General features: G+C 40.0%; 1 protein-coding gene across 4 annotated transcripts in view; it reads right to left on the bottom strand.

The window, feature by feature from the left end:
- The window catches only part of ccser1 (coiled-coil serine-rich protein 1), a 138,278-nt gene that overhangs the window by 117,350 nt on the left and 544 nt on the right, over positions 1–20,384 (bottom strand). For all 4 annotated transcript variants that reach the window (XM_004547248.5, XM_024804494.2, XM_004547250.3 and 1 more), the window contains exons 2-5: positions 14,587–15,604; positions 13,488–13,905; positions 8,759–8,943; positions 626–716 (exon numbers count right to left, since the gene is read on the bottom strand). In XM_004547248.5, the coding sequence (XP_004547305.1) occupies positions 626–716; positions 8,759–8,943; positions 13,488–13,905; positions 14,587–15,579 (1,687 nt within the window). In that variant the 5' untranslated portion in view covers positions 15,580–15,604. The remainder of the gene's footprint in view (positions 1–625; positions 717–8,758; positions 8,944–13,487; positions 13,906–14,586; positions 15,605–20,384) is intronic.

The following is a 20,384-nucleotide window of genomic DNA, read 5'->3' as shown; positions in this document are numbered from 1 at the left end:
GATGAGGGAGAAGTGTACTAATAAAGGAAAAAGAGAGGCAAAGATTGAAGCAAAACCAGACAGGGGAGCGACTGTGACACCAGAGAGGAAGGTGAGAGAGGAGATATTCCCTTTAATTAAAAGAGATACAGATATAAAGGACATGAGTAATGTAACCTACAAACATGAGTCTGGGGGGTCAGAACTGTCCTCAAAGAGGGTCCAATCTGGCCCCCCAGACTGGATGGATTACCAAAGTGTAAAAGTCGCAATGAAGTCTTTTGTCATTGTAGTAAATGGGAGTGCAAATCATGAATCATAAAGAGTAAAAGAACTTGTTTAATTCCAAAAGATATCTCAGGGTTTTAACTTATGATGCAATTGTTCATCATCCAGTCACATGTCCATTAACTCCCCTACACAGAGTTCTTCTAGAAACAAGTCCCGCTGCATAGGAGGCATCTTGAAAAGCTATTTTGAAGTATTATCTAAATGAACTTTGCATGTACAGAATCATCAGTGAAATCTGCTAAGAACTGGTTAAAAAGATTAAAAATGGTTGCAGAATTCTCTCACCGATTTCCTACAATGTCACCGCAAAATATGCAAATGTTTATTATGGCGGAAACAGCAGAAAAAACGTTACCATGTCGGTGTCGCTGATCATCGGAGAGATCCAGATCTAACATGAGGTCGTCTTCATCCAGCTCCGAGGAACCCAGGTTGTTCAGAACATCCTGATGAGAAAGAGCAAAAACACAAACATGAAACAAACTCCGAAAAGGTGAGCGATAAAGCAACGACTAATTATTATCCTCACAATAACATAATACACGCTGGTGGTTTTTTTCCTGCTTTTGTAAAATGAACAAAAATAAAAGAGAATTTTTTGCCTGATGTTCTTATGATAGATCGTTTTAATACAATTTCAGCGAGGTAGTCATTAATCAAAAAGGTTCCGAAAACAAACGCTGAAACGCAGAATACTAATTACTATGTGACAACTTTACAAAAAATTATGAAACGATTCTCATCAAAGTAATCCAGGTGGGTCAGAACAATCAGAAGAAGAATCACTTAGCTGAAGAAATTAAACGTTATAAATATTAGAAATGATAATAATGCAGTTCTTTTTAATAGTGCACTGTATTTCTTCCCCCATTCTGCTTGCATTTAATAAGATATTTAGTTCTTCATCATTACATCCAAACTATCGAGAACAAATTGCTCTTATTGTTATGCAGGGACGATTAATAAAGGGTTTAGTTTGAGAAAGCGAGAAAGTGCTCAATGAGGCTGTAGTTTGGTGCAGCCACTGTCAGCTTTTACCATGCTTCACAGGCTAAAAATTGCTGATGAATAAACAAGGGGAAAAAACAACTAGAAATCATGACAAAAAACGAGCCAGTGCCTTCTGATTACTGAGTTTAAATTAATTCTCTTATGTAAAAACCAGTGTTGTCCAAACGTCAACAATAATAATCCAACAAGAAAACCTCCCTCCACCTTGGGTGGCCTTGAAATATCAACATTATCTTCACTGACGTTACGGTTTTAAAATTTCTTACAAACTCTTTCAATTTCAGAAAATAACTGATAAGATTTTCCTAATCCTTCGTCTCTTAAATGAGCTATAGCCACAGCAGCGCAGTGAGTCATGCTTCATCACTTAACAGCAGATATTCACTTGTAATCTTTCAGCAGAAGCTTCCATGTTCTTGGCATTATGAGGTTATAATGACGCAGTAAGATGTGTTTCCTTTACGTTCAGGATTTTAAAAGTCAATACTGCCATCCAATGGTTACAAATGGGTAAATTCACTGCAAAAAAACACACAGAAGTATAGTGTGGCAAATACATGTATTAAAACACTGCATATTCCTGCCTAACAGGAAGTGTACTTATAGGCTTTATTTACCAGCTAATGTAATATTTATGAGACACTTCTACATAAACTCATATATGTCAACCTCCCTGGGAACATGTTTTTATCATCAGCAGGTCTCTGTTGACTCAAATGAAAATCACAACCTGCATGTCAATGCAGTTCTGCATCAACATGTAGTGTAAGTGGGTAGCATTCCTGTCCTGGTTGTACTGGTAGAAATATCTTCCCTGAACTTGTGTGCACTAAAAAGTTACAAACCAAAACCAGAGTGAAATACCAGCATTCACAAACTACCAAGTACCAGTCTGGCACAATATCTACAGATTAAAATGCATCAGAAAATCCAATAACCATCTCTGTTCACCCCTCATCACTGTTGTTTGGACATAAACTGCCTCCGAGCAACTCTGTATCGATCTCCTCCCATCTGAACCTCAAAGCTCAGTGGCATCCCTGACCATTAAACACACCTCTGAATTTCAAATCAGTTGACTTTATGTTCTCCAAAGCAGCAGTTACGTGTTTATGAACAGTCAAAATTCTATCCTTTCCTTTCCCCCTCTGGATGGCGGTGCGGTAAACATCAGAAAAAGCTCCGAACGCATTTCAGTGTGATGCGCCTGAACACGTAAGCCCTCATTTCAGGCATTAAAGCTAATAGCTAAAAGGTATTGGGAAAAGAAATGAAGAGCCATACTGTGTGATGCTACTGCACACAGACTTCATTTGAAGCAAAATTACCCATTTTAATGTGCCCCTCCAACCACAGAAATGTGTTAATACGATTTTACAAGCCTGAGATGTCACCTTTTTTACATCACTAATGTGAGTTAAATGAGTATAATCCTTGAGTTAATAGAGATAATATCAGATTCTGCTCTCATCAAAAAATGGCTCCATCTCTTAAATGCCTAGCAGAATGACATCCAAAACAGGGATAAGAGGAAGCAAGAGATTCTCTCTGTCCATAAAAAGCCAGAGGTTTCCATTCGCACTCTGTAAAAAATACCACATATACAGTCTATGAAAATTACATTTATTCACTTCTTTAATGTGGTGAATGCATTAGTATCGCAGCAGAGCAATTTGGCTTTGCAGCCAGGTATTATGGCTGCAGATATTTATGGAGTAAAAAATGACTTCCTTTCTGTCTGAGTCGACGATTCGCAGCCAGTTGTGTTTACAGTGCGCCTGAGGGCATGAAGGATTGAACGTCCAGTGAAACTTCCGTTGAATAACACCTACTTGAGGGGAAAAAAACCTTGTTTCACAACTTAACACCTGACATTTGACATTTTCTAACAGCCATCACTCAATACAGAAACACCAGTCGTCCAAGACCGAAGCAACCCGAGTAAAACGTTTTCATATTCAACGGGCGATTCGATAAGAGAAACAAATCCAGATATTTGCACCGCTGACGCTGTAAGAAACTCGCTCCGAACGCGTGGCTTAGACTGACAGAGCTACATTTCTAACTTCGGAAGCATGAAATCTTTCCGAGAAGATTAAGAAGATATCACATATTGCAGGTTAAGATTTATTTCAGGTCATCTTGGAAGGCCTGATGAAAGTTTGCAAGCATTTTGACAAGTCAGAGCAGGAACTCACAGGCAAATTTAACAACACAAAAAACAACTTCAACTCTGACACGAGGCTTTCTCAGAGAAAAAGTGTCGATCAGACCAGCTTTCAGATCCTCTTTACAGTGAAACAAGTATTTATTTCCAGTATCAAATCTTCATGGTCTGCAACGTGTACAGTCGGGGGAAATTGCCATGGAGCACTAATTCAAGGATCAGTTTGTTTCCATATAAATAGCTTTTATCATTATTATTATCATAATTATTATCATTATTATTATTACAGACTACTCATTCTCAATTTGCAATAAATAATAAAGAATATATTTGAATTTTCATGAGCTAGCTGTCAGACTTACATATAAAGAAAGCTATTGCAATTTGTTACTTTTTCTTTTAAATTCATTATTAATTCTTGTCTTTATTCAGCTGACTAGATTTGCTTGTTTCAACATAATTTTTAATAATTCTAAATGTTAAGTTTTACCACATTTTTTTACTGTTTTTTTTGTTACTACTACAATAACTGAACAACACATTAGAACAGTCTCAATAAAATATGCGCACCAAAGCCTCTCAAGTGCTGACAACCAGTTAAATAAAACCTAATTAATTAACAACAATAACCTTACTTATAATAATAATAATAATGATGATGCAATAATTTACTGCTGCCTTGATCTCAGGTACTTGTCTATCTTATCTGAGTGAATATATTCAAGTCTGAGTTTTGTTAAACAGTCGATTCTTGTTTTGATTTCTTGTGATGTTACAGATGTTTTTGATTCCTGTTGTCATCTCGTGGTTTTCTTGGTATTCATTTTCTCTGTTAGGATTCGGTGTTTTGGATCACGTTCTCAGTGATTGCCAGTTGTTTTGTATTGCTTGAGCGCTGCTCTTTATAGTCTCCTGGTTTTTCTATTATATTTCCAGTATCTTGAGCACGACTTCCTGGTTATTCTGGTTACTGTTTAGTGTTTATGGAGTCTGGATGCCCGTTAAGATGAATTACTGTTATAATGTTTAGTTGTTGAATTTCAATTTCTCTTTTGAGCTTGTTAATTTTCATGAGTGTAGTTGTCTTGTTTTTCTAAGTTTATGACTTTGTCCTCTAGTGTTTCCTTGTATCTGTCCTCTTGTTTAGTCCAAGTCTTCTTACGTCCACATTTAGTTATGTGTCTTTGCCTTGTCTGGGTTTCATTTGGCATATGTTTTCTGTATTGTCTTGCCTTGAATGTTGCTTAGTGTCTGACTCCCATGATTGCCCTGACTGTGTGTACCTGTCCCTTATCCCTAACAGTCCTTGTGTTTATATACACTCTAGTCCTCCTTATGTCCTTTGTCCTGTTGAGTGACTCTCCGTGTGAGCTGTCCTTCGCTTGCTCAGGTGTTTCCTGGTACTTTCTTGAATTACAGTCCACAGTTTTGTAGTTTAGGACTCTGATAATCCACAATAAAGTTTTACATTTCCTTTAATGCTCTGCCTGCAGCGTTCTGTGCTCGGGTCCTCTGCACGACAATCTACACACTAAATGTGACAACTGCATACTTCAAAACCACCTTAAATTCGTGTTTATTTTGCAGCATTTTGGCTCATCTAGTCATTGGTGCGTATAAGTTGCAAGATCTTTTCTCCATAAACCATTACTGTCAGGGCTCTGCAGTATAACCATTGTGCATTAGCCTCAGAGAAAATCATTTGATTTGAACTTTCAAGTATATCATAATTGGTACTGCTTTTATGTGCTGTCTTGGGGCCAAGAGAGCATATAACACCAGTATGTGCGAACATCCTCTCTGTTTTTCATTCCCAAACCAAACCATCTGCTTGTGGTCATTACAAATTCTGTCTTGGAGAGGAAGTGAATCCTTATCTGTGTATGATTAATACAAGTGCCATTTATGCTATCTAGCCTGCACAAGGCAACAATCAGACTGAGAAATATGAAAACAAGAGCCACTCTGTATTACAACACTGTCTAGCAATCAAGAGACTGTCGATAGTTGATATACATAAGTAAAACAGTCAATGTAAAGTGAATTCTGCCATATACATATCCATCAAACTACAAACTAAAATCCATGTTCAAAGTTGTTTGTTCTCTGAGATAAGAGACAATTCCCCAAGAATGTTTTTTTCAGCCACTTTTGAGTGTAATCATTGTCAGACTGTCACAGTATTATCACAGCTGTCATTGAGAGACTTATGAGCAAACAACACTGAATATGGTGACAAAATAAATATCTCACAGCTTCTCAGAGGGATATCAAAAAACAATAACTACTGGAATGAAATCGCCAAACGGCTCAAGCAAACATCGGCTTGCTTCAGTCCACAGCGGCGCGTCACAGTTTATCTTTGCAAATTTAACAAATTAGTCATTTGTCACTGCAAACTAAATCTTTAGTTTTTTGTATTGTATCCTTCAGCCGTTCTCTGTTTTGCGTCGCATAATCACTGTATCCCACAGGCTCTGTAACACATTACCACCATAATCATCCAAACAGTATGCGTATAAACAATAAGCAAACCATTTGTATCCCAGTCATGCCCTCACTAAGTTTAGTTCTGTATTTAATTAGAAAGCTCACACTTAGGTATATACCTAACAGCTACCCCACAAATTTACATGACGGTAACAGTGGTGATGCATAATACACACTCCCAGGCTCGTACCTTTCCTTCATGACTCAGGCCCCTGACGGGCCCTTTATATACAAAGAAAAGGGAAAGAAGACATTCCTTCATCTTTACTGAAGTGTGCATCATGTCCAGAGACAGATGCAATGAGTAAGGTATAAAAGACTTGTATTAGGGGTTGGAATCACACAATCCCTCATAGTATGATACAATACCATAGCAATGAGGGATTTGGCAATACACTGCAAGACCATCATCTACACCTGACATGCACTCACCGACCAAGAATTAGAGTGCAGTAACCCTGCCATATTCAAATCGGCACGGTGAAACTGCTGATCTATTGGCAATTTCCCATACAGCCATCTATAGTGTTTACAAAGAATGGTCTAAAAAAGAGAAACTAACCAATGAGCATGCAGTTCTCTGAGTGAAAATGCCTTGTTGATGCCAGACGTCTGGCTTCTTATCAGCTGGACTGCTTCTAGCTGATAAAGAAAGCAACAGTAACTCACACAAACACTCGTTACAAGCCAGGTATGCAGAAGAGCATCTCTGAATGTACAACAGCAGAAGACCACTCCGGGTGCCACTTCCTGTCAGTTTAAGAGCAGGAAACTGAGGCATGAAATCATGGATCCATCCTGCCTAGTATCAAGAGTTGGGGGGATATTTTATTGTCCCACTTTGGGCCCCATTTGGGTACCAATTGAACATCGTTTAAATGACACAACCAGCTTTGCTGAGCATGTAGATCCCTTAGTAATAATCTGTGAGTTGATGAACCACTTTTCCCTAATCCGTTTGTTAAGTACAGCTAAAAAAAATCAAGAAGTGGTGACCCTCAATAAACTGTTCCACCTCTACAGTGTACACTTCTGCATTCACCATTTCATTTACAGTCGATTCAACAGCGTCTCATTTCAAAATGTTACTTCCTGAGATTATCAGGACACTTACTCACCACCAACATACCATCACACCAACAATTTACAACTTTTTTTTCTGAGTCAAAGCTGAAAAAGTAAACAGAGCATTGCTGAGGGCATGCTGGAACATTTAGTGTTTGCATAGCCAGAGGCATGAGCACTGAGTGAGATTAGGCCGGATCCTTTATTACATTACATATTAAATGGCATTGCATTAGTGGTCGGCTATGATTGAGGCCAATTACATCTTCTCTTTTTATTCCCTTTCAAAAGAGACACAATTTTATACTTGAAATGACAATCAAGTAATCAACTAAAGAGGGTATTTTTCCCCTCATTATCTTTATGTGTATTGTTGAAATTAAATGTAATCATTTAAAAACATGGTTTTAAATAGCAAACCATCTTCATCCAGACAAGGCTTAATTTTTTTTTAAAAATTAAGTAGTAAGTAGTACTAGTAAGCCTGTAAATGCATTTCAAATAACCCTTCATCTACACTGAGTAGGCGTGCCAGTATGAACAGGCAGTACAGTGTTTACACCATTGCTGTGTTTGCACAGCAATGGCAAAAAGTAAGGTCAGAGAGTCGTAGCACTACTTTAATAATGACTTGATGTTGTTAGTGAAAGTGACCAAACCCAGCAGCATTTCCACAAGTATCCTCTTTAAGGGTACTTTAGCCAGCGTGAACGTTTTACATTTAGAACTGCACAACTTTTATTCAGCACCAGTATACCCCACCCTTAGTGTAGTTTGTTTGTGCAGATGTTAATGTGGTAATTCCACTCAGGTGTGGATCAAAACAAGACGCTTTGGAGAAGGTGGTATGAGTCCAGTTCCAGATAAACTCCAGTGGGGTTTGTTTTTGGCATAAATGTGATCCGACTTTGATCCGATCCAACTACTGTGTGTATGCTGAAAGTTGGAGCTAAACGCCTTCCTGTAGCCAGCTATGTGGCCCATTCTGGGATGCAGCAGAGTATTATAGACATGAACAAACTATAGCAACTACCTGCAAAATTAACCAGTAGCTCACTTGGTATGTTGCCTTATTGACAATTTGGTCAAAGGACTACATTTTTTATCTCCTTCTGTATTTATTTAGTTCACGTGATTTGTAGTGATGCTTTTGGATTTGCTTGAATTTTCTGTGTGAAAAGAATCAAAATCACAAACTCCATACCAGAGTAAACAAACCGTAGGCATAAAAACACCTTAAATACCTGTAACACTGTTTCCACAGTTGGTTGTTACAGCATTTATCACAATAAAATCAATTGTCCCTTCATGTTAGCTATGTTTCTGAGGAGAATTTCTTTGAAGCAGGGCCAACAGAGTGGTGTGGCCAATATCTCATCTGAGATGCGTGCATTTAATAAAGTGCCTCCATCACTGACCAAAAAGGCAAAACTCCCGTAGACACCTCAACACAAATGAGTATATATGCATGATATAAAGCAACACAATACCACACAAATAATAAAGCACAAAAGTGCTTTAAATATACAGAAACACACACAAATGATATATTTTTAACTTTTTTTTTCTTTACACTTTTGTGCTTTATTATGTATTATAACCTCACAAAAATATATGACTAGCTGATGTAAAATATATACATAAATAAAAAATAGTTTACCGCAAATGTGCACAAACAACTACTGATGACATAATCATCAAAGGGCACTGCTGTCGAATAAACACACAAACAAACACAGAAAGCTTAAGCCCTACCAGGCTCCCGAGTTTAGACGATGAGGAGTTGTTTCTGTGTTTGAGCAGACCACATCCCTCCATGCCGGGGGCTTCTCTGTGGTTTCCATGGATACGAGGACCACCAGCCCCCTCGGACGAGGAGCGCAGACGTCTTTCCATCCGCATCACCTCGTGGTAGGGGCTGGCACTGCTGCACAGTGAGGCTGGAGGAAAGAATGAAACAAAGAGAATTACACAATCAGACAGATGGAGAGAAATAATGTATTCAGGTGAAACTGTTATAACAGTGATTCCACAAGCATAGATGTAATCATGTTTTATTGTATTACTAATGCAGTCAGCCCTATTTCCTGTTAGAAAGGGGCTTTTGTTTCATGAAACTAAATCACAATGTTTTATATATTCAGCATTTTAAACGACATTCAATCTTCCATTTACAAAGCTTTTCAGCAATATTGCTTTTGGTCAAATGCTATTTATTGTTTTCAGGGGAAATACTCCTTAGACAGATAAATGAAAGATTGTTATAATTGCTCTATTTTGATCTCCTAGAAGATTGAAGTGAAAACAGAGAGACAATACCACATCCTGTCACTAAGCAAGAGGAGACACACAGACACACAAAAACAAGACTTTGTATGAGCCATTTTATCTTCCTTATTTCTTGCTACACTTGCACACTGTTACCTGAACCTTTACACGCGCAAACAACAGGCATGTAAGTCGGTAGTCTTCATGCAAGAACTAAGCAGACATGAGAACACTGAAGAAGTGCCATGATTGCATCTGTAACTACACATGGAGTTACAACACATTGGGACCCTTATTGTAGACTGTTCAAATGTTTGCACAAAAAATTCCTTTTTTGTAGAGTCAACAGATGAGCTTATTTGTCTCAGTGATAGTCTGTCAGTAGTTCTCACTGCCTGGAAGCCAGAAACTCAAAGTGTAAATCAATATTCAGCTATTTTCCTTCAGGAGGGATTGCAACATGCTGTGTGTGTCTGTGTGTTGCTAAAATAGGCCATTAATACCATGTTACGTGTTCGCTTGCAGACAGTCCTTCAATCAAGCCATGTTTCGACTGCACAACAGCATGCCTTGAACAGTTGCAATAATCAAGGTTACAGTCCTTCTAGAGTTTCTAACAGAAGGGGGAAAAAAGGCAAATCGGGAGCATCATCAAAGTGTATCAATGCCCACATTTTATACAGGAAACGTTTTGAACATGACTAAACCTTGGTGGATTATCAAGTTTCTTATCAGTCTCTTCAGTTTCAACTGTGAAGGTGACAAAACAACAATTTAGCGCTACAGTGGTTAACACATTTGTCTCACAAGTGAAAGATCCTCAGTTCAAGACCGTGAGGAAACACAAATCCAGTCAGAAGGCGACATAATGCCAGCACTAAGCCCGGATAAAAGAGAGGACTGCATCAGAAATGGCATCTGGCATAAAATTGTGTGAACCAAATCAAACGAGTGGATCCATCTGCTGTGGCGAAGAAAATAAGGGAGCAGCCAAAAGTGCCTGTACTGCCGGTATGCAACTGACCTCTGATTCCTCATCAAACAGTTTAGACAGTCCTCCCAGTGAAACCCTGGACTTCATGTTTGAATGATTCAAATTTTCTTCTTCTATCGCCTGGTGCCTTTAGGGCTCGCCACAGCAGATTGTCTGCTTTCATCTCACTCGATCTCTAACATCCTCTTCTGTCGCTTCTGTGGTCTTTCTCTTGTCCTTCTGCCTGGGAGCTCCATATTCAGCATCCTGTGTCCAGTATATCCACTATACTTCCTCTGCACATGTCCCAACTGTCTAAACCTTGCCTCTCTAACGTTGTCTCTAAACCACTCAACCTCAGCTGTTCCTCATTTCTTTTCCATTCCAGTCAGTCCTAACAAAAATCTTAGCATCTTCAACTCGGCTTCTTGTCTTTGTTGTAAGTGCCAAACCACACATCATAGTAGGTCTCAGTACCATATTGTAAACCTTTCTTTTCACTCTTGCAGCTTCCTTCTGTCACAAATCACCCCAATAGTCGTCACCAACCGCTCAACCCTTTCTTCTTCGCCTCTCTTGAGCACTCAGCTGCTCAAGAGAGCCGTTTTGTAGGCATTTTTTGTTGTTACCAGAGAAAGTCTGGCAAGAAGAAAGTGCGCATTGTGTTGCAGCAGCTGGAGGTGAATTAAGGATAGCATTAACAAATCAGCTTTATTTAAGAAAAACACTTTCAATGTGACACTTATTGTTTCAGTCAGTCCACAGCTGCCACTAATTTAATATACTGAAAGGATTTTTCCAGATTAACTGCCTGAGCTGCTGCAAGAAGGACTGACAGCCACACGAGTTTCAAATCTGATTTGAAATTCATGTTGCCGATTTCCAGCCCTAATTCGTTTATTGTCTGGAAACATTCTCACTCCCAACTTTGAATTAGCAAACAATTTGGAAGCAAACAATGCAAAGGCATTATGCTCCGTATGTCAATACAAATCATCTTGTAGTCTGCAATCATCAAGTGGGAACAAGCTGTGAGACATGAGAATAATATCATTTTAAATCTCGATTATGCCAATTTACAGCACCTCCACTTATCAGCTTCCTGGGAGAATCTCTTTGATAGGCTTGATAATGAACTCTCAAGATTTTTATTGGCATTCTAATTCACACTTGTACAATCACGCATAGGGAAGTAATAAAACCAAACAACACTGAAGTAGCAGGAGCATAGCATCACTTTAACTTCATAATAAATGTTTACTGTCAAACTCATTTCAGCAGAGATGAATGTGGATCTTTTTTGATGAAAACGTAACAGTGACTATATTAACAGCAATTTGTTCAGATCATACTTACAAATGAACATCTCCAATAATACAATAATACTGTTGCCATAAATTTTTTCATGGAAAAACAACAATTTAGAATCCGACAATGATTCACGTTCAATATGTTTGCATGCATCAGCATGTGACGCAGGTCCACGACATGTTTGAGGACAGTGAGACAGTGATGAGGTGTATGTTAGGAGTGACAGATGAGTTTAAGGTGGGGTAGGATTACATCAGGGATTGGGCCTGATGAGCCCTCGTTTGTAGTAGTAGCGCAGAATTCTCTATCGACTATAACGTTTGATGACATTGCGATTGCCCCTGAGAGTAAGTAGCAGGTGGAAGAGAAACAGGTGGGGTGGAGGTATGCTCTAGAAAGGAGGAATGAAAGTTAGAATACACGTCTGTGAACGAGAAGGAGACAGGTGTAACAGTGACCATTCAATGAGCAGAAGGGGTGAAGTCAGATGAGTTTAAGTACTTTCGCCTGTCTCATGCAAATCCGAAGCAACAAATGGTGCTTAACAGAGGTGAAGAAAAGAGTGCAGCCAGGGTGGAGTAGGCGGACAAAGGTGTTAGGGGTGAGTTGTGATAGAGGATAGCAGCAAGAGTCAAAGGTAAGGGCTACAAGATGGTAATAAGACCTGATATGATGTATGCTATACTGCCATAAGTATTTATGCACCCACCCAAATAACTGAGTTCAGGTGTTTCAATAACCTTTATAGTCACAGGTGTACAAATCAAGCACCTAACATACACACTGCTTCTGAATACCTTTGTGAAAGAATGGGTCGCTCTCAGGAGCTCGGTGAATTCCAGCCTGTGCAACAACTCCGGTATTCGACAGTCAACTATTAGTGGTATTATAACAAAGTGAAGGTTATATATAAAGTGGTAGGCGACATAAAATCACAGAGTGGGCTCAGTGACTGCTGAGGTGCGTAGTGCGCAGAGTCAGTTGCTACAAACTTAATGTGACCTTCAGATTAGCTCAAGAACAGCATGTAGAAAGCTTCATGAAATGAGTGTCATATCATGATATCAATGATATCAATCAATACAGCAATTCCAAACAAGACAAGCCCAGGCATATCTGACAGCAAGAGCCATGTGTCAGCTTCTCACGATGATGATTTAGTACCAAATGTGTTTCGCCACTTGAGGCCAAAACACACCATCAGAATCCACACGACGTGGAGATACTAGCAACTGGTCATGTGCAACCAATAGTAAACAAATGACTCCCCCAAGCATGGCTCGGTGTGACAGGACGAGCAAACAGTGGAATGAAATTACTGATTTGGTTTGCTGTCTCACCACTATTGCGCTGTAAAGCTGCTTCTGCTGGCACCTTGTGGCAACAGATTTACACTTTCAATTATGTAGTCTGTCATCACTGACAGTAACTCGCTGGAAAAGGAGGACAGAAAATGCCCTCATTTTGTTTGCAGTAATAAATGCTGCTCTCTGCCGCTGCAATTGCAGATAAAATGTTGTTCAGTAGCTTTTTCTCTATATCTTGTAAACTGTCATCAAAATCATGATCGTAAGTTCCCTTAAAATGTTGTGATATCGTTTTGAGCCTTTTATTGCCAAACCCTACACTGGTGTTTTGGAAATGCCAGTCAGTACAGTGAATCTGTGTGTTTAAGTCATAAAGTGTGGAAAGAAGTACAAGACAATGAAAGTGTCAAAGTGAACTAAGTGTATGTGTGAAGTTAAAGGCTTAGTTTCCAGCAAACGTAACGTGTGTACATTTTTTTCTTGGTGTGTGTTTCTTACATCATGGGATCAGCCCAGCTCTATGACTCACACTGACCACATAGGCTGTATACATTTGTATGCCCGTGGCTTTGGCTTTGCATGTAAATATGTTATTTACCTGCAAGCATTTGCTTGAATTTGATACCTGTGTGTGGTTTCCTCAAGTGAGAGGGTCTGGGTTCATGGCAGCCGCAGAAGCTTCCTCTTTCTTGAAAAGATCGCGTGGTTCTTGCCCTCCTCTCTGACTGCTCAGGGTTAGAGTGGCAGCCCTCACTGCGTACGACGCACGCCTCGCTCTCACTTGTGGTCTCTGTGTGGTAACCTGTCTTCCTCTCTAAGTCCAAGTCCTCCCTCTTCTCTGCTGACAACTCTTTCCTCGCTTCCTTCCTTTCCTCCTCCCTCTCCTTCCTCTCCTCCAGTGACTGTTCCCGCAGAGGTAGGCAGGGTACGGCCGTCTCAGGCTCCGAGACGGAAACGGCAGTTTCATAGTCCGTGTTGTTGGCTGTGCTGGTGTCCGGGAGTAAGGGTTTTTCAGTGCTTGATTGGGCAGGAGTGAAGAAAACCTGAGGAGAAGGCATTTTATTTAGTATGTGCAAAGTTCAAATTTCTCACTGGCAAGATAATGAAGCAAAAAGCTAACAGTTTACATACAGAAGATTGCCCTTCAGCTAGCATTTAAAAGGTGGATGTTTGTGTTCTCATGCACCAAAGTGCACATGTTTAGAAGGCAAAATAATGCAGTCTTTACTACTCTAAAGCCATAAAGGAAAGTGGTTTCATTTTTTGAAGTTCCCTCAGCTGGCAGTAAAACAGAATAATATCTCTGAATAAATGCTTTGAAGGAGGAAAAGTTGTGAGCGTAAAGGTGTGAAATGGGAAGGGCAGAATTCAGACATGCACTAGTCTTCTTTTTCATGCCTAAGCTCTTTCAATAAAAGGATTTTTTATGCCCGGTGCTCAACTTTTATTCCATATTTCACACACTCCAAACAGTGGTCACAAATACTCGTCCTTTGTGCTTGTTCTTGTTTTTGCATTTAACGGCAACTGCAGCTGTATTCCTGAAGCCCTAACATTTTTTGATCTTTTTAAGTCTATTTGGTTACATGCAGACCGATTACTTAGTATTTAAATGTGGTGTGTTTTTATCATAAAAGCTGTTATGTGTTATTAAACTCATTGTTAGTCTATACTGGTTAACCCCATTTGATTTTAAACCTTCTTCAACAAAACAAACATGATACCTGGGAGGTAGAGACAGCCACGCTGAAGTTTTCTGGAACAGGTGGATGATCGGGTGGAGCAGCTTCCTTATCTACCCCTGGTGTAGAGGCCGGTTCTGGTGCTGAACCCGATCCGGGGCTCGGAGCTGGCAGCGCATCTACTTCAGATACAGAGTCTTCAGTGATTGGAATGAACTCGGAAGGAGTGATCGCTGTGGTTCGATCCTCTGATATCATAGGGGACTGGAGTGAGCTCTCACCACCAGCACCAAGTTCACCAGGCCAGGATCCTGGGGTGAGCCCTCCTGCCCCTGGAGTGATGGTAGCGGTGGTGCTGGGAGGCTCCAGCTTCACTTCAGGGGGCCTGTGATGATCAGATGTCCGGGAGAAGCGTTGGTGAGCTGAGAAAGACTTCGGAAGCAGCTGTTTCTTCTGGCGTGATGACCGTCTGTTGTTGTTACTGCCGCCACTGTAGTCATCGAGGATCCCGGAGTCATCGCCCTCATTGGTTCCCGAGCTGCTGATGCAGTTGATGAACACATTTCGATTGGTCGTAGAGGACGATGATGAAGCCTTGTCAAAGTCCTCAGTCTGAGAGCGTGTGATTTTCTTTTGCTTGTGGCTGCCAAATCCAAATGAGTGGCGTGACTTGGGCCGTCCGCCGCCATCGCTGAACCCCGTTGACACCGACGTGCTTATTGCCTGCTGATTATTTCCGTTGGCATCGGTGCCCTGTGTCAGCGGCGGTGTGAGGTTGAGGTTGATAGGCTGGACACGTGGATCGCTGTTCCGTTTACTTGCGAAGCTGAGAGACGGCGTGCGGAACAGGCTCCGCCGTTTCCCGGTGCTGCCGGAGCTGGAGTTGGTGCTGGAAGGCGAGGAGGTGTGGACGCCATTTCCCACTCCGCCTGAAGATGGAGAGGAGGGAAGGGACTCCTGCCTCTTGCTGCTGCTGCGGCGGAAGATTGGCAGGCGGGAAACAAGAGTTGATCGCCGTGAGCCTGATTCACCCATTTAAAAGCTGAGGCAGTGGGCCACTCTGAGAGAACAAGCAGACAGAAACATTTAATAAATAAACCATTCATCAACTCCTGAATACTGCATGGCATACACCACTTCTTCTCTGGTGCCAAACCCTTATGTGGCTAAGAACTCTCAAAGTCCGGTCCATTAACCCTTGGAGCACAATTTTATTTTTCAAAAATGGAGTTTAACTGCACAAACTGCTCACATTTCCCACTCTTAAAGTTCCTGCTGCATCTTTACCCATTCTGATATGGAAAAAGTGTCATACTTAAGAGATTTTTCCCAAATCGGGCATGTGAAATGACTCCTTAAACCAAAACAGTGTTGTTTACACCATTTCTCCTACTGTCTATGTGTGAACTTTCTCTAATGGAAAAATTTTATCAAACACCTGCCTCAAAAGAGCTCAAAAGAGGCAAAAACAGAATCTGATTTCACATTTATTCCATACAAATAAAGTGGTTGTCAAGTCTGAATACACCCAGCATACTGAAGGGGCTTAGCTGAAGTGTACTTCTGTATATTGTACATCAGTACATGTGAACAAAGACGGATCTAACACTCTCACAAAGGTGTGAGATCTCACAGAATGAGAGGCAGTATTTTTCATTCGGTAAAGCAGGTATTCTGGGTGTAAAAGGCCTTTTTGTCTGTCATCAGCCTGTCAGATAACATTCAGCGCTAGCAGCAGTCGATGTTCATCTGTTGAGCCACATCAATTCAGGGCTTGCTAAATGTCTGAAGACAGGAGGGATGAAGGGGTGAAAGACTTTAAAATAGTTCAATTATTTTTTTATAATGAGAATTTCTTTGTTTCTCTCTAGCACAAAAGTGGATTAAACTAACAAGAAAACCAAAAAATAACATCTGTTTTGGCATCGGCTACTGGACAAATTGTTTTTTTAAAAACATCAATACTAGCCGAGAACTTCACTTTTAGCGCATCCCTATTTTAAGGTCATCTGGCGTGTCTCACAAAAAAAACTGCTGCTCTGATACATCTCATATTTCATAAGATCAAACAGTAAAAAAGGCTCTTTATTGCCCCAAAACGTCATTTTCACTTGGAAGTGCATGTAAAGAAAGTTTTTACGTGACTATTATTAGATCTGCTATGAGACCTGGAGGGTTGATTTCTGTTTAACATTTCACACATTGCAATTAACATTTACTTGACAACTAAATTGTGCAGACAGACCTAACCCAAGGGGAGAGCCAGACAAACACAGAATGGAAAGAAGTGAAGAAGAGAGAGTTACAAAATATCCTAAGCGCTCTTTCAGGGGGGTTTTTTTGTATGGATGTACTAGAAAAAGATCAAATCTTAGCACAGTTATTTACAGATACAGTAAGTTCATTTTTTAAGGTCATTTGATAGAAAAAAGAATGTTGTACTCATAAATATACACTTTCCTTCTAATAAACAATTTAATTACGTTCCCACATTATACGAGACTTTATCCACTAAGTATCTCAACTTTAAAAAATGTTTCATTAACAGAGACTAACAGCAGCTAACAGATGCTAACAGCAGCTAACAGATGCTAACAGCAGCTAACAGAGGTTTTTCTGCGCTTAACAACAGAAAAGTTCAGCGTATCCTCAAAGCTCACCTCGGTATCACAGAAGCAAGCTTCACTTAATTGTTTATCCTACATTGACCACCATAGCTAGGATTCTGCACTTGAATTAGGAGGGGTAAGGAAATGACGTCCAGTATCACCTTCAGCCATACGCAATATGGTTGAAATGACCTGTGGCTCTTTAGTGGTTCACTGTGTGTGTGTTCCCCTGGTCTTTCTCCTCTCACTATTAAATAAAGGGGAAAAAATGCCCCTAAAAAAATTCAGTAATGGATTTATAGATTTTACGCGCTGAACCTCTATGTGTTTGCAGTGGTGCAGATTATCCATACATTATAAACTACTATGTAGCTTTCACAAGCACTAATAAATCAGCCACTGACTGAAAGCACAACATGGAAAAGAACAAAATAGGAAAGACCAGAATTTTGGAAAAAAAATATAACAGCACCAGTACAACTCATGGCCAACCATAACTTCCTGGCCTATAGCTCACCCTCTCACCTGCACTGGCTGTTGAGAATACAAAATTAGAGCGTCAGCCTACAACAATGTTCCTCACATGACCTTACAAAGAGAGTCTCTGAGTAAACACAATGCCCCACTGCTAGTAGGAACTGACTAAAGTTCCCCTTTTTGAGTCATAAAGGAAGGCTTTCATTTGAGCAAATACTCCTGTCATTGTTTTTTTGCACTCAGTAAGCGTAACAGTGACTATGCAGTCCCTGTACTATTGAAGAGCCGACCTCTCTAAGAGCTCCTGAAGTGTTTTGTTTTCAATCTCTGCCTAATAAGCTTACATTAACACTCTCCACTCTGAAGTGGTGTATTATTAGCGTCACCTACCTGAAAATAAATGTTCTCATATTCTAAATGTGATGCAAATTTTAAATTACAATTTAACTCAATGCAACGTATAAAACAGAAAAGGAAGAGAGAGAGGAAGTCAATAAATAGTACTGCCAAACAACGGCGTTAATATCACACGCACACGTATTAGGCTAGGGTCTGTCCTCGATCACATCTAGCTGTTCGTGCAAGTCAAGACAGAGCGGTCACCAGCCGTATCAAACGCTTCCTTTTCAGATTAGCCAACAGTTTAGTAGCTTTAGATTTTCAACCCACCACACAGCCATTTGACCTGGTCATAGTACTCTGGGCTAACCGATTAAGACAACCAATTAGACAGATTAAATCAGATTGAGAACGCCTCTCTCATTTAACAATAAGGGCAAACAACCTGTTGTCAGACTTTACAGGGGCTGAAAATGTCAAATATACACTCACTCAATACTACCTTTGGAAGCATTGTTTTATTATAATCATGCTGTCATCTATAATCTAACATAAAATTACATTATAGGCTCAAAAGAGCTAACAGACACTCAGGCATTTGACTAAACTCATCAGTAACTGCTCATGAAGCGAGGTTACCTACAAAAAAGGAAGCAAAACCTCACCTAATCTGAGTTCCCCTTTGCTTTGCAATTAGTCTGAGAGCTGCTGAGCTGAATGCAAAGTGTTCGTTTTGCTGTGAGCTGGCGTTGCTTCTATATAACTGTCCGCTTAGATGTTCACTTAAATCAAGAATTACTTGAATTGGAGAAGAAAGATTTCTAAGCACGTTTCTAGATCTCCAGCTCTAGTTTTCCCAAATTAAACACATGACAGGTTACGTTTTCTGTCATTGCGGCCTTCACTCCATGTAACAATAGTGATGCATTAAAATCACAATCCTCAAATAAACCAAAACAGAATGAAGAACTTTACTCATGCAGCGCTCTGTGGTTTTTGGCATCTTATCGACACACCCTACAACAATAGTTAACAATCAGCAGACAATGCCACAAAGACACCCTCCCATCTCAGAGTAATTTTACACTGATACTCTACATGATCATCGGTTTGAAATAATAGGTGTGTATAGGGTGTGAAAAATGGGTGTTTCCTATAAAACAGGTTCTGGGTGCGATAATTTTGAAAACCATAACCACATGTTAGAGTTAATGCAAACCATACTCTTCTATTCAATGTAATGAAAGATTGCAGGGAAGGAGTGCTATTTGAAAAGCGTGTGTTTTCATAGGAGTAAGCAGGCTGCAATGCTGCTGTAGACAGTGTTATCAAAGAAAAACATTCCCATATTTTTTAGCAAATACCTCCATGCTGAAAAACATAAATACTACTGGATTTGAACTACAAGCTATAGTGCTACATTACAAATAATCTAGTGATACAGCCAAGGTTATAACTAGTCTTTTATCAGTCTATCTCATCTAGCTTCTTCTGACTGTCTGTGTTGATAATATTTAATAGACGCACACACCTCTTTCCCACAAGCCAGGGCATGTGGAGAAAACAAAAAACAATCTTAAGCGATAGGATGCCAATTTAACCATGAATGGAACTGAGAACTGTAATCCGTCACCATTGCTAGAGTGAATGGAAGATTAGTAAAGTGCAGTCTGCAAACATATCCTAACATAAACTAAGCAACTTGTTATATAGACGTCAGCCTGATATTTGGACAGTAAATGTTTAAATAGGGAAGACATGTGAGTGTATCGTGGATAGAATGCAAACAGGATACATATAGGAAACTTGAAGGATTAATGAAGCATAGAAGTAATATGTGAGCAAACAAATCGACTGAATGAACAGCAACAGAATGATGTTATAACTGTGTCACTCACAAGCAACTTATAACACTTTAATAACCCTGTAATATCCAGCAGTTCAGCCGCAACACACTTACACTCTATTACATACATTTTTATAGGAGTGTGATACACTGCACCGGGATCACTGGAGCCATGATCACAAAATACTGTTGTAAACAGTGCTGCACATCATGCCAAAATAAGGATTTTTCCATCTACCAACACAGACCATCGCTGTGTGCCAACCACGCACAATAATAAAGCTTCTATTAAGGTGAAGCAGCGATGTTAGATAACCCTGAGGCCACAGGAGGCATTTCACAACTGCTTTCATGAGCTCCAGCAATGAATGCTGTGGTCCTTTAAGCTTCTGCTGAATTACATGCTTCTTAGATCTGCTGCTGCTGATGATGATGGGCTCAAAATCACAACAATGAATGGGCCTCAGCGTCTGTAGTTACAGTTTAACCTGCACTTCTCACAACTGCTCAGAGCACCCTGCTCATTTATTATTGTGCCCGTGAATCAGCCTGCAGCTGCTTCTGATTGT

The sequence above is a fragment of the Maylandia zebra genome, linkage group LG12 (genome assembly GCF_041146795.1).
Source record: "Maylandia zebra isolate NMK-2024a linkage group LG12, Mzebra_GT3a, whole genome shotgun sequence".
NCBI lineage: Eukaryota > Metazoa > Chordata > Actinopteri > Cichliformes > Cichlidae > Maylandia > Maylandia zebra.
The sequence above is the reverse complement of the archived record's forward strand: the minus strand, read 5'-3'. Positions and strand labels throughout refer to the sequence as shown.